The sequence below is a fragment of the Mesocricetus auratus genome, unplaced genomic scaffold (assembly GCF_017639785.1).
Source record: "Mesocricetus auratus isolate SY011 unplaced genomic scaffold, BCM_Maur_2.0 Super-Scaffold_100691, whole genome shotgun sequence".
Lineage (NCBI taxonomy): Eukaryota > Metazoa > Chordata > Mammalia > Rodentia > Cricetidae > Mesocricetus > Mesocricetus auratus.
Genome location: NW_024429267.1, coordinates 35,983,249 through 35,997,377, shown reverse-complemented (window position 1 = coordinate 35,997,377; position 14,129 = coordinate 35,983,249). Strand labels below are relative to the sequence as shown.

General features: G+C 40.7%; 1 protein-coding gene across 2 annotated transcripts in view; it reads left to right on the top strand.

Moving 5' to 3' along the window:
- The window catches only part of Clstn2 (calsyntenin 2), a 565,401-nt gene that overhangs the window by 212,572 nt on the left and 338,700 nt on the right, over positions 1 to 14,129 (top strand). For both annotated transcript variants that reach the window (XM_040740356.1, XM_040740357.1), the window contains exon 2: positions 6,546 to 6,668. In XM_040740356.1, the coding sequence (XP_040596290.1) occupies positions 6,546 to 6,668 (123 nt within the window). The remainder of the gene's footprint in view (positions 1 to 6,545; positions 6,669 to 14,129) is intronic.

Genomic DNA, 14,129 nt, shown 5'->3' with positions numbered 1-14,129 from the left:
GGGGCCCCAACTGTACTCTGAAGAAGGCAATAAATACTTTTTAAAATGTGACAGTACTTATTGTAGTTAGGAATCATTGCAAGAATAGACACCCACTCACAGCATTTAAAGAAAAAGATAGTGGTTTTAGAAAGAACTGATAGAGTCTTTATTTACACACATCAGACTGATATGTCTCCAAGAGTGATCTGAGGGACAGAGCTGGAGATCTGGGGGACAGAGCTGGGGAAGCAGGAATGCACAGCTGGCTTCTATAGCTCTACAGTTGTGGTGGGGGGAGCTTTCCACTCCAGGACCACTCCTTAATCCTAGGTCTTCTGAAATATTGACTTCTGTGATTTTAGTGACTTCCCAGTTTCTCTCCAAACTTTTAGTGATCATTGCATTAGTATCAGCTCCAACTCCTTAGAAACATCAAAGAAATGTGCCCATCCCAAAACAAACTGTAATTTCTGGGCCTCAAAAATGTCAAGATACAATTAGCCCAGCCCTTTTCCATCTATACATTTCTTCATGGATGTGATGGCTACCCTGACCTGAGCAGCCATCAGAAGATCACACCAGAAGGCAAACTATATCATGCAAAGCACCAGACTGGACAGCAGAATACCGTATTTGATGGTATAGTTAACCCTGTGAAAGCTTTTGCCATCTATAAGCCATACATTTTACCTAGTTTTACACAGGAATCAGTATTAGAGCTCTGAGGATTTGAGAGCTAACCGTGGCCAGACAGGTGAACTGTAAGATGAAAGGAGAAGGGGTCAAAGGGTAAACCCTCAGTCACAAGACTCTACTGCTTGTGGGAGCATTAACACACTTTTGCAGAGATAGAAGCAAAGAGAGGAGCATCACATGGCTCCCGTGAGAAAAGTTTCGTGCTCTAGTTAGAGACAAATTGGGTGGTGAGACCTAATTTCTCAGTAAATGGAGCACAAACATCACATTGGCGCCCCACCCCTACCCCCACTACCACGTGCAAAGACACAGGCATTTTCCAGATTCTGAAACACAAAAAAGTGACAGGACAGGCAAGAAGCAGACCTAAAGGGTCAGGATGTGATGGGTTCAGCTTCCAGAAGGCATGCCCAGCAAATAGGCATACAACCCTGTGGGGGACTGATACAAGGTCAGTTTGAAGTTACATCTAAATCAAGCAAAGCATGAGCTGGCTGGCCTTGGTGTCTTGACACAAACAGGCAAAGTATTTTATTCAAGACTCAAACATTACAGGAGAGCAATGGGTAAGAAATGACAGATAGCCCACAAGCATCAATACCTAATACTTCTTCCTGGATAAGAGGTAGTTCTCCAGTTTCTCAGGAAACCAGAGATAGGAATTAGCTTGTAGATTTCTGTGTGTGAATGAGCTCTGTATCATGTGGACATTTCCTGTCAGTTCATCCCACTGGTGTCTTGACTCCTTTTGGTCTCTGGCCAAACTTGACTACTCATGTCTCCCCATAATATACTAGCTGCTTTTACTACTGGGGCTTTGCTCATCTATGGTCCCTTGACTGGTATTCTCTCTTTCCTTTACACCTGCTTGGTTTATGTTCTCTCTCTGTCTATGACTGTCTATGTCTGTCTATCTCTGTTTCTGTCTCCTTCCGTCCCCACCCCGTCTTTTTCTCTTGAGTATGTGGATTCTGGTTATTATAACCTTTCCATATTGCCCCTATTATCCCTCAACCTCCCTACACGTCCACTTCCTGAATGCATGGAATTTTGTGTTATTATTGTTGGTGATTTGTTTTATTGTTTGTTTTATTTGGGGTTTTCTTGAGACCCGACTTTAACCAGGATCATATGTGTGACCACAGGTTTGTAACCATCCATTGGAGTTCTCCTCCTGGAGAATTGTCTTACCCTCGCTCTGTTAATGCATTTGATCTTTTCTGTAGCCTGAGTCTGCTTCTTCTTGCCTGCACCCTTTTATGTTCTGGTTATCATGGATTCTCTCCTGGTCTGGCAGTCCTTTGAGGATAAGATTTGTATTCTTATTCCACATAGTAATGCTAGGTTTATACATAAGAAGATTCACTCTCTAACTGTTGCTTGATACATTCTGACAAAAGACCTCACATGCATTTTAAGAGCGTTATTACTAAGTGTTTCATGTCTTTTGAGATTATTACAATATTGTTTTGTTTAAAATTTTATTTATCCTTAGTCAGTAGCAACAAATTGTTTTGTTATATTGACTGTGTTTCCTATTACTTTACTAAATGCACTTATTATTTCTAGTTCGAATGTTTTAGTATATAGAGGTTTAAAACTGAAAATTATGTTTTCTGTATATAAAGACAATTTTACATTTTCCAATGCAAACTGATTCTTTTCTTTATTTATTGCATTGATCTGAACCACCAGTGAAATGTGAATGTAAATGGAGAATAGACATCCAGACATCCTTGAATTGTCCCTATTTATATGGAAAAATCATTCAATCTTCAGTTTTAAACATGGAGTTATCTTTAGGATTTTCCAAATGTTCTTTATCAGATTAAGGAACCTACTTATTGTACTTTGATAGGCATATGTATACATAGATGCTGAAGTTTTATAAACTTTTTTTTCAAAAACTTCCCCATTTTATCTCAATGCTGAGAATGCTTTCCATGTTTTATGCATTGTGTGTGTGTGTGTGTGAGAGAGAGAGAGAGAGAGAGAGAGGATAGCATTAGTCTTTTGAAATCTGAAAGCCTGCCTCCAGTGACACACATCCTAATCCTTTCTCAGAAGTCCTACAAACTATTTACTATTAGTTGATAATATTACTAATACTAACCAGGTGTTGGTGGTGCACACCTTTAATCCCAGTACTTGGGAAGCAGAGGCAGGTGGATTTCTGTGAGTTCAAAATCAGCCTGGTCTACAAAGCAAGTTCCAGGACAGGCTCCAAAGCAATTCAAAGAAGCCCTGTCTAAAAAAAAAAAACAAAAATATTGCTACTACTAATATTATTAGTAGTATTAGACCAATTATTCAAACATATGAGCTTGTGGGGAGCATTCTCATTCAGACCACCACACTATGGTTAAGTTTAAAATGCACATTTAAGTTATTGATGTACAACCCCATGGATTTGGTTAACAAACAAAGCATAGATATGTTTTTGTTTATGTATCAAAATGAAAACATTCTTCAACCCTGAAAAAAAAGTTTGAATGTCGGAGAGAAGTAAGACAACTGCAGACACGATCAATCAAATGGGACAGTTACACCCTCTTGAGCCTCAGCTCCTCACTTGAGAGACCAGAACCACAGTCTTACCACTGTAATTGGTAAAAGAATTAATGAGCCCTGGGGTGAGGTGCCTCAGTGGGAAAAGGAGCTTGCCTCCCCCAACGTGAGAACCTAAGTTCATCCACACAACTCAGGCAGTGGAAGGAGAGAACCAATTCTCTCTCTGCTGTGCCCTGACATGCACATATGTACCATGACACATGCAGGCCCACACACGTACACATACAAAATAAATAAGACACGTAAAGGGAAATGCCTAGAATGAAGTAGACACTTGGCTAACTGCAGCGGTGACAGAAATGAAAGGGGGCAAGCCTGTAGTAGAAGGAAATCAACCTTCACTGACGAGGGAGCAACCTCAGCTTTAAAGTTATTGTATAAACCCCCTTCATGCAAATACCATCACTATCGCTGCCCAGAGGGCCTTGTTATGAGACTAATGAAAAGACTGAGGTTGTGGACCCAGCATGGGATATTTGAGTGTCGGTATGGCTGTGTGACATCATCACCTGTATTTTGTTATTTGAAGCATTGAAACTCAGACATGCTTCTTGACTCACCTTATACCATCCAGAAGTAACTAAGCCAGAGTGAAACCAGGAATATTGCCTGCATTGAGCTGGGTGGCACAATGGATCAGATATTCTAGCTGAGCTCCTGGTGTCTGCTCTACACACATTTCTAATGAATAGGCCCCTAGGTTTAATTAAGGAGAAAGGAGATTAATTGTTTCTCCCAACAGCTGCAAATTATTTACATTGCATTTGTGTTGATGGCTAATAAAAGAGCAAAGGAGGATAGGGACAGCCCAGGATGACTGTAATTCTTACAGAGTCCATAATGAAGTGCAGGTCTGAACGACAAAATATAAGAATGGATGAGCCTGCTGCCCCATGCATACCTGGAGTGGGCAGAGCTGCTCTCTGCTCTGAGCAGAATTCAATCAGCAAAAATGGATCTCAGGGGCTCAGACCTGAGACTTGCTGAGCATATATATATCCCTTCTACAGAAGACTGACACTCAATTTGCGATTGCTGGAGAATGGGTGAGAAATAGGATGATGGTGATTCAGGGTGTGGTTCCCCACTAATCCTGGGACAACTCTTAAGTGAACTTTCAATGGATAATGGATTGGGAAAGGGAAGGGGCAACAGAATTAATCAAAATTCTCTGAGTCCTTGATTATGACTCGGAAAGTTTTGTATAATCCATTACAGTAATGTGGTATTCCAGGAACTTTTTCTGGAGAGCTCTGAACAAACATCTATTCACCCTAGATGAGGCACCAATGACAGGTCAGGATAATGATTGCAATCAAATATCGCCTGGTGAATTAATGAATTTATTAAGCTTATTTGCAGCCGCATAAGTGATGGGTATTTACAGTAGGATATGAACCCCAAAGAGCCATGTCATTAAAAAAGTCTCACCTCAGCACAAAGGAAGACTTCCCCGTGATTGGATAGATGAAATTCCCCCTCCATTTAGTCTTCCACTCTCTACTGTAGTGCCTTTAGAGAGCACATGCACCTCGGGAAGAATTTCATGCCACGAGGAGAGGTGATATGAGGAATTAGGAATCTTTGGTGAGGGTCTAGTGATATGAGGTAACCTCAATATGTCCAACATGAGGGACTCTTGTGGATAATCACAGATGCTTTCATTTAGATGCTTATGGCTGTTATGCTATGAGAACAGTGTTCTGTAATACATGTGTTAGATGCATGAAATAATATATGTGTGTTTGTGTTTGTGAATATTTTTGGTATATGGTGAGGTGCTATAAGTTTTGGTTTTCTTGCCCATTGTGAAACATGTAGTTATTTTGAGATGTCACTCTCTGAAGAAGCCTTTTCTTTACCATTTTACATCCCTATTTTGTAGGTTTCTGTGGGGAATGTATATGACCAGAATTCTGAATCTTTGGAGTAGAGTATGAGGGTTGCTCTTATTGGTTTAACATGTTATTTTGCTTTTAAAAATATCTTCTTTGCTGTCTTTATCCTGAAGATGTATGTGGGTCATTAAAAGGAGACACAGAAATTCACAATTCAAGACCACTCTTGATGCTTACGTGGGGTGTTGACTAGAGAGGGTAGGTCTTTTCTTGGGAGATAAGCTAAAATACCTGTATGGATATCCAAGTGGCTCATAGGGAATTAGAACAAAAGTTAGGCAACACTCACCAAAGAGATGATTGGAAGAAGTTGAATATTCACCAGAGATATACACATGTGACCATACAAAATCTTGTCACATCTTATCTCAAGCCTCTAGCCATTGTTGATCTTTGTTAATGTATTACAGTTGCTTGGTAGGATTCCTACATAGTGCCATAAACTAAGTACCTTTAGAAAAATGGAAATGTACTGTGTCACACTTTTGGATGCCTGACACCTAAAATTAAATAATGAAGTTACTGCAAGATCATGTTTCATCTGTACTCTAGGGAATGATCAGGTTGGTGCTCCTACTCTAGATAGTACCTGGTGACTAGTAGAAGCACTTTACTGTGTGTGTGTGTGTGTGTGTGTGTGTGTGTGTGTGTGTGTGTGGTGTGGTGTGTGTGTGGCGTGTATGTGTGTGTGTGTGTATGTGTGTGTTTTCATGGTGCTGCTACATGTCTCCTATTAGAGGAAGTCAGTAGTCAAGCTTGAATGCTATTCCTCAGGTACTGCCCATCTTGTCATTTAATTTGTTTCTTTGCACTGGGTCTTTCATTAGTGTCTAGCACTCACTTATAGGCTGGGTGTCTAGCAAGTCCCAGGAATCCACCTGTATTTGCCTCCCTAGTTCTAGGAATTGATATATATTTTAGACCATTTGAATAGTCTTAAATGATCAGAAAATACTCAGTGTTTGTTGAATATTGGAATATATATTGTAACTTGTGCATATATGTTTTATATATGCATGTGTGTTAACCTACTAATGGCATCTATGGATGGATTCAGTTAATTTGAGATCAGAATTCCCAGCATTCATAGTATAATCTACTGGTTCATTGACTGATAATGAATTTTAACTCAGAAGCATTTATTAATAGGTAACATTAGAAGTTTTAACTCAATAATATCTGTCTATACTGATGTTGCCCCTTACCTTACATGGTCCTGCATGCGTCATTAGGCTGTTGGTGCACATCTCTGAAGCTTTTCTACATATCATGTGGGCTAATGTGTTTTAGGACCTAAGAGTTGACTCTGAGTCTATGATGGGGGAAATATAAAACATTAATAGTTATATTATAGATAAATTATTCACTTCATATTTTTGTTTTATATTGCTTTTCTAGTCAATAAACATAAGCCATGGATTGAGACGTCGTATCATGGAGTCATTACTGAGAACAATGACACAGTCATTTTGGACCCTCCACTGGTAGCCCTGGATAAAGATGCCCCAGTACCTTTTGCAGGTAAGATGACTGATAGTAAGCTTGGGATGGATTGATCTGGAGGCCTGATGTGAAACCTCCCCTAAGCCCAGCTAGGACCTAAAAGCTATTGTCGCCAACCTGTATAGGCACCCTGTGCTTTTCAGGATGTGCATGTCTTCTCATTGCTAGTGAGAACTCTTTATCGCACTATGGTTATTCTCCTTCATATTGCTTCCTCTGGAAGACCCACTCTCCTTCTTTTTGTATTTGTTTTTGTTGTTGTGTTCGTTTTGATTTGTTTTGTTTTTGAGACAGGGTCTCTCTATGTATCTCTGACTATCTGGGAATTTGTTATGTACACCAGACAGGCCTTGAATTCATGGAGATCAGCCTGCCTCTGTCTTTGCCTTCCGAATGCAAAGATTAAAGTCATGTGCCACATGTCCATTTTCTTTCTTCTAAGAGGTGACAAATTACTGAAGTGACCCCTAGACTAGTGAAACTCCTTGAGTGAAATTTGCTCCTAGAGAGATGGCCCGTAGGCATAATAAAATGAAGTAACCACTGTCCCCACCACCTGGGACCTTGTATCTTGGTAGATTGGCAAGAAAGGAAAAAATATAAAGCTATCAAAAATGACTTGCTAAAGGTCAGGTGATATTGTATCCTTGAGCTTCAACAAGAATGTGGCTTTTAGAGGAGGAATCTGAAGTCAGGTGCCCTTGTGTCTTTTGGCTGGAAGCTTTCTTGCTGTCTTCAAGGCCATTCCTGCTCCTCTCACCCTAACTTCCTGCAAAAGTCAGACCCTAGAAATTGTGTTTGTAGGATACTACACTATCATCTGTTTCCCTGGATTTGGGTAAAGACAAGGAAATAGACAAAGTCTTGGGTAGGAGGCCTTAGACAAAGAATGTCTGAGGGTGCCTAAATCACGAGGAATATTGTTAGGATTTTATAACTGTCAAGAGAGAGACAGGAAATTTAATGAAGGTTTTCAAAACCTCTAGAAGATTGCTTTATGATCGATGGGTGCCAGGCAGGGGTTTGCACCATGATGAAGTCTATTTTTTTCTGACAGTTTGTCTGTTACATTATGAGCTACTTGGGCAGAAAAAAAAATGACTCGCACTTTTAAGAGACATGCTCTGTGAAGGCCTTTTATTCATTACAGAAGATTATGATGGCAGGAGTGATGGGCTGGGTTAAACTCAGTGTTACGTGAAGGTAAGCCCATAAGCATTCTGACGGGGGGGGGTCCACTTACAAGGCTTTATCTTTATATAAAATGAAAACTACCAAGGGCACCTCACTGTGATTCCCGTGATGTTTAAAGTTGGAGATTTGGAATCTTCAAATGTCTTCCAAATGTTCTCCAACCAACTGACACTTTGAAGTACAACTCTCATGCCATTTTTTTGGTTTTTGGGTTTTTTTTTTTCTACAAAGGATGAGCTTCCACCCCTATCCTTCTTTGGCAGCCTAGAAATAATCTAACTCACATTCTTCTGGACATAGGTAATGTGGCAGTGAGGTTAACCAACACCTTTAATAATGTCTACAAATAAGACCTTTGAAGCAAATACCAGAAAAAATATTTTTGGGGTTATGTGAAATGCTTGGTTTAACTTTCAACATATGCATTATGAAACCAGTAGATTTATCTTATATTTTAAGATTCTGGTTAATCTAAATGAATCAGATATCAAATATATAGAGAGAGCTGTCACAATTCCCTCCCTCCCCCTCCCCCTCTCCCTTCTTCCCTCCTCTCCTTCCCTCCCGCCTTCCCTCACTCCATCCCTCCTTTCCTTCCTTCCTTCATTGCAAGCAGGGTATATTAGGGCTAGACTGAAATTCAGTATAGACCCAGGCTGTCCTCTAACCTGTGGTCTCTGGCTACAGCCGTCTGAGTACTAGGATCACAAATCTGTATCATAACACTTGGTCGTCTGCTTCTTTCATCCGTGGGTGAACTCCAGCTCCCTCCTAGCCCTTTATCTCACAGTGTATGTACAGGGACCTTCCCACCAAGTAGGGCTTAGTCTTTCCCCTCCCTCCTGGTGGTTGACCTCTCTTTCAAGCATAACAGAGTGAACTGCTGGCCGGGAGGCAGAGGAGTTCAAAGATGAGCAATGTGCCTATTCGCTGTGACTACCCCTCATGGACACTTTTTTCATCTGGTCATGAGCAAAGAGCTGAAGTCCACAGCAAAGTGGCCCATTCTCAAACAGAGAGGACACAATAAATTTAAATTCAAGCAAATCTGATATTTGAGAGTTTATGTTCACAGCAGGTTCCTTAGCTCCCTCGGTCATTAGGGCATACAGACAATTAAAAAATTCATCTGGAGATTCATCTGAGCATTCTTAAGTTGAAGCCTCATCAAGTGCCTTAAACTTGAGACTGTATTTTATCAGATTTGCTCACAGTTGTTCTGGCATGTTTTGAAACTAAGATTTGCCTCTCAGCCAAGCCCTGAGTAGCTATTTCCATCCAGAGGCAATTTCTATACTCCACCTGTTATTTTTGCAGCTGCCTTTAAAAAATCTGGCTTTAATGCATCAAAATATAATCTGCCAAGCTCTTAAGAGTAAAAAATAAAGGTGCTTTTTACTATGGCCAAAGCTATTTTTCTCAGTATTATTTATGGCCAGCTGTAAGACAGGACAGAGACACTAGCCATCCATCCAGCTATGGGCATTTATTTTAAAACATTTATCTTAAAAAGAAAATACTGAAGATTTATTTCAGATCCCTATCATTCTCATGAAATTGAAAAATTTATATCTGCCAGCTTCATCACCCTGCACGTCAACTGGAGCTTTTGGTCCCCCGTACCAAGCACTCTTGAATTAGGGGGTCACTTTTCCCAGCCTTCCCCTGCATCTTTACTTCCTACTCTTCTCCTGCATCTTTGCTTCCTGTCCAGTGGGTGAACTGAGCTAGGCTCCTGGAAGACCATTCCCTTCATTTTTTCTCTGTTTTTCCGTGATCTTCTCTGACCCTTTAGGATTTTTAGAAAACAAAAAGTTCTTCCATAAAAATTCTGTTTGAAAGTAATTTAGAATTATATGCTATTACAATCAATGCTCACTTAAATAGAAGGGCGAGCATTCATTGTAGAGAGCACGGCAAGCCACATGAGGTACACATACGAAAGCATAGAGACTCTTAGCATTTCAGTGTACTTCCTTTCAGTCATGTTTCTATTCCTTGTTAAAAATTACTGTCACATCTTGCATCTAATATTAGAATTCAATGTTACTGTTGTCTTTTAAATGATGTTAACGCTATCAATATCCTAATGAATGTTCTCGAGTTTACTTTTTCCAATTTACTTTTTCCAATTATTGTATCTATTTCCATTTCTATTTTTTTCAACAATTTGCCTTCCTGTGTCTACTGGTAGGTGTATTTTCAATAGTACAGTTAAATGGTCAAACATTTCTGAGCTCCTGAAACACATTAGATGGCTTTTCCAAAAGTAATTGTGTGACACAGAATTCCTATTCACACCATTTGAGTCCTCCTCCCCTGGATCCCATATTGCTCACTCTAATGGTGATTTGGTGACAGTGTGGCAAAGTAGCTGGCCGCATTATCTTTAATAATATCATCTGTGAATGATGGAGGCTTTCCTGACATTTAGTTTGGTAGGAATTTAAAGAGTGTCGACTGGGGGGGGTAGGATAGGGAGAAGAGGGAATCATGGGTGAGAAGACAGATCAGGCACCATTGTGACCTCTAGTGATCTAAATGGATGACACCAATTGACAAGCTAAGCAATAGTGTAGAGACCACCTCGAATGCCTATTCCTGATAGTGAACTTGATGTCTATACCCATCCTGGAGCTTTCATCCAGTGACTGATGGAAGCAGAGGCAAACACCCACAGATAAATACTGAACAGAACCCAAGGAACCCAGCGACAGAGAGAGAGGAACGAAGAGCAAATTGGCAAAGAATGGGCTGGCAAAACCAGCAGAGACAGCTGATCTGAACAGGGGAGAGCTCTTGGACCCCAGACCGACAGCTGGGAGACTAGCATGGGACCGATTCAGACCCCCTGAATGTGAGAGTCAATGAGGAGGCCTGGGCTACCTATGGGGTCCTGAGCTGTGGATCAGCGTTTATCCCTCGAATACTAACAGACATTGTGTGTCCATAACACAAAGAGGGTTGCTCTCTCTGCCTGGACTCTTAGGGAAGTGCCTGGACCCTACCCTGAATGAAATGATAGACTCTAGATATCCCTTATGCGGAAGGAATTGGCAATAGGGTGGGAGGATGGGGGATGGTGGGGGGTGCGGGAGGAGGGGAGGGAGAGGGAACTGGGATTGACATGTAAAACAAGCTAATTAAAATAAAAATATTAAAAAGAAAGAAATTTAAAGAGTGTCTATGCCACATGTTCCGAAAATGGTGAGTGTTTAATGAATTGAAGTTTCCATCTTCAGCCTTTTATACCTGCCAAAGTAACTTGCCCAGTATTCCTGGTGAACCTGAGGTAGGGACAGGAGCCTATCTCCTGTAGGACACTTGGATTTCCTGTCTCTGTGATCTTGCTTTGAATCCTTCTCTCATGAGACTTGAGCCAGTTCTATTAAACTTGCTTGGCTCACTTCTCAACTTGGAGTCTGGGTTCTGCAGATTTGACCTTCTTAAAGAAGCAGACACAGAAAACTCTTCAAGTAATAATGGAAACCCTGTCCATTGCAAGACAAAAAAAATGGTAATGAAAGCAGGCTGGGTGCACCGTGAACTTATTAATTTCCACATGTGCCCCACTGAGGCCTGTTAGGAAACTGTGGAGACTTTTAAATTTGAGGGGAATTAGCTGGCCTTTCAGAGATAATAGAACTACTCCTCATTTGTCTCCATTGGGCCATCTAGACTTGTCTCTAGTAAGGACAGGGGTGCAGAGGATGATCAGGCATAATTGGCCAGCTTTGTGGGCAGAGTTAGTCTCTGAAGACAGCCCAGAAAATTGTCTGGAATATGATTTGACCTGGTTTGATTAGTTGGTTACAGTGCTGGCTGTAGCAAGGATTGCTCGTTCTTTCGTGCTTAACTCCATTTCTCTTATTCAGTTCAATGTCTTCTTATCAGCTTATTCCCTGGGCATGTCCAGGGAACTGGTTTCTACCTAGGGCTCAGTAGGAGCCTAATGGCAGAGACCGTCAAGGGTTCATCCAGTCACAATATCTTATAGTAAGCAAAGAAGGCAGAGGTAATAGCATTTATTATTTCTACTATTTTTAGATTGTATGCTTTAAAATATATAAAATATTATGCTTAAAATCATATCAGTATAATATTTAAATCTAAGTAAGTGGAAAATATATTTCCTCACATAGTATGGTGGTTAGTGTTGTCAAATTGACAAATGGTCCTCTGAACATGCCTATGAGGGGTTTTCTTCACTGAGGTAATTGAGGCAGGAGGGTGAAGTGAACATAAAGGAGAGGGAGCTGAAGAGTACGCACAGGTACTGTTTGCTCTCTCTTTCCTGGGTACAGGTGCCATGTGGATAGCCACCTGCCTCAAGCTACTGCCACTGTGAGCTCACTGCAAGATGGTCTGTTGGCCTGGAACTGTGGGTGAAAATAAGCTCTTTCTCCTTTAAATTGCTTTTGTCAGAGTACTTTATTATAGGAACAGAAAAGAAACTAGGACACATAGTTGTCATCATTTAGTGATAGGCTATCATATCCAGCCATTCTCCAAGAGTATAATATATTATTACAAACCATTGTCACCTTGATCTACAGTAGACCTCTTAATGTACCATTTCTATTATATGGCAATTGTGTATCCTCCAACCAACATCCCCTCAGCCACTCCAGTCTCTGGGGACCACCATTTTATTCTCTACATCTGATTTCAGCATTCTTTAGATTCCACAAAAGAGGGAAATCAGCTGCATTTGTCTATTTTTGCTGGCTTATGTCCCTCACCAGACACATATGTTTTTGCATTTAGACTCTGCACTTGCTAGCTTTATAATCTTGGAGTTGTCACTAAACTCTTCCAAGGGAATGTTTATAATGATGGCATTCACAGCATCTACGCTTGGGATTAATATGTGGATATAATTAGATATTAATGAAAAGTGCCTAGATCCCTGTCTAGCAGCCAGAAAGTGCCCAATAAATCATAGTTGTGTTAGTCATAGCAGTGGTAATAATGAGAGTCATCAGAGTAATTGTGATTCTTGTTATCATCAATAAGCCACAAGTGTTTGCTTCCTTTTTGGTTGATTACAATGGTGCAATTATAATCTGGGGTGATGATGATAAAAGAAAGGAGAAACATTATTCTAGAGTCAGTTCTAAGGCTTGATATAGACTGTTGTTTTGATTCCTCAATGGCATGGTGGAGTGGGAACAGCCAGCTACATTGTATAGTTTGGAGATTATGTGCAACTCCATAAATAAATATCAGCTATCTAGGAATAAATGTCCTTACATTCTACCAATAATTTATCCCTGTGGAATAATCTATTGTGAGCTGCATTTTCAGAGAATTGAAAATCATGCACCCTTTTATTATAAATGCACATATACGCACATGTGTGCCTGCCATTTAGTCAATTGCAACTCAGTTCTCAATGTCTTGTGAAATGGGAGACCAACTATTATGATTCTGCTTTGCAAGCATGGGAACAGGGGACTTTGGGAAATTTTGTGAGGTCCTCAAGTTCATCCATCCAAGTCCAGGCTCTCCGGCCACAGGCCTCATCTTCTCTCCCCTCTCTCAGTTGTCCATTGTTGGAGGCTACTCTTACTGGCTTTAAAAGTCTGCAAGGCATTATCCTTGTAGATCTCTGGAGATCTCACTAGTGTCAGCTCTCTCCTCAAGCCTATAATGTCTCGATCTATTATGGTATCTCTCATCCTGCTCTCCTTTATTCTTACCTCGACTCAACATTCCCTGCTCCCCCATGCCTTCTTCTTCCCTCCTCTTATCCCCCTCTCTTTTTCTTGGTTCCCTCTCCCCTCCCCTGATGTTCCCAGTGTGCTCAGGAGATCTTTCTTCATTCCACTTCTCTGGGGTATCATACATCTTTCTTGGGAACCTCCTTGTTTCCCAGACTCACTGGCACTGGGATGGATTGTAGGCTGACACTCTCCTGATCCATATCTAAAATCCATATATGAGTGAGTACATACCATGTTTGTCTTTTTGTGTCTGGGTTACCTCACTCAGGATGGTTTCCTCTAGTGCCATCCATTTGCCTACAAATTTCACAATTCCATTGTTTTTCTCCACTGAGTAGTACTCCATTGTGTAAATGTACCACATTTTCTCTATCCACTCTTCAGTTGTGGGGCATCTAGGTTGCTTCCAGGATCTAGCTATTACATATAATGATGCTTTGATTGAGAGATTACACTAATAGTCTCTCCTTGATGATAGGGTTGATGACTATCCTATATGCCATCCTAGAACCTTCATCCAGGGACTGATGAAAGCAGAGACAGATACCCACAGCTAAAC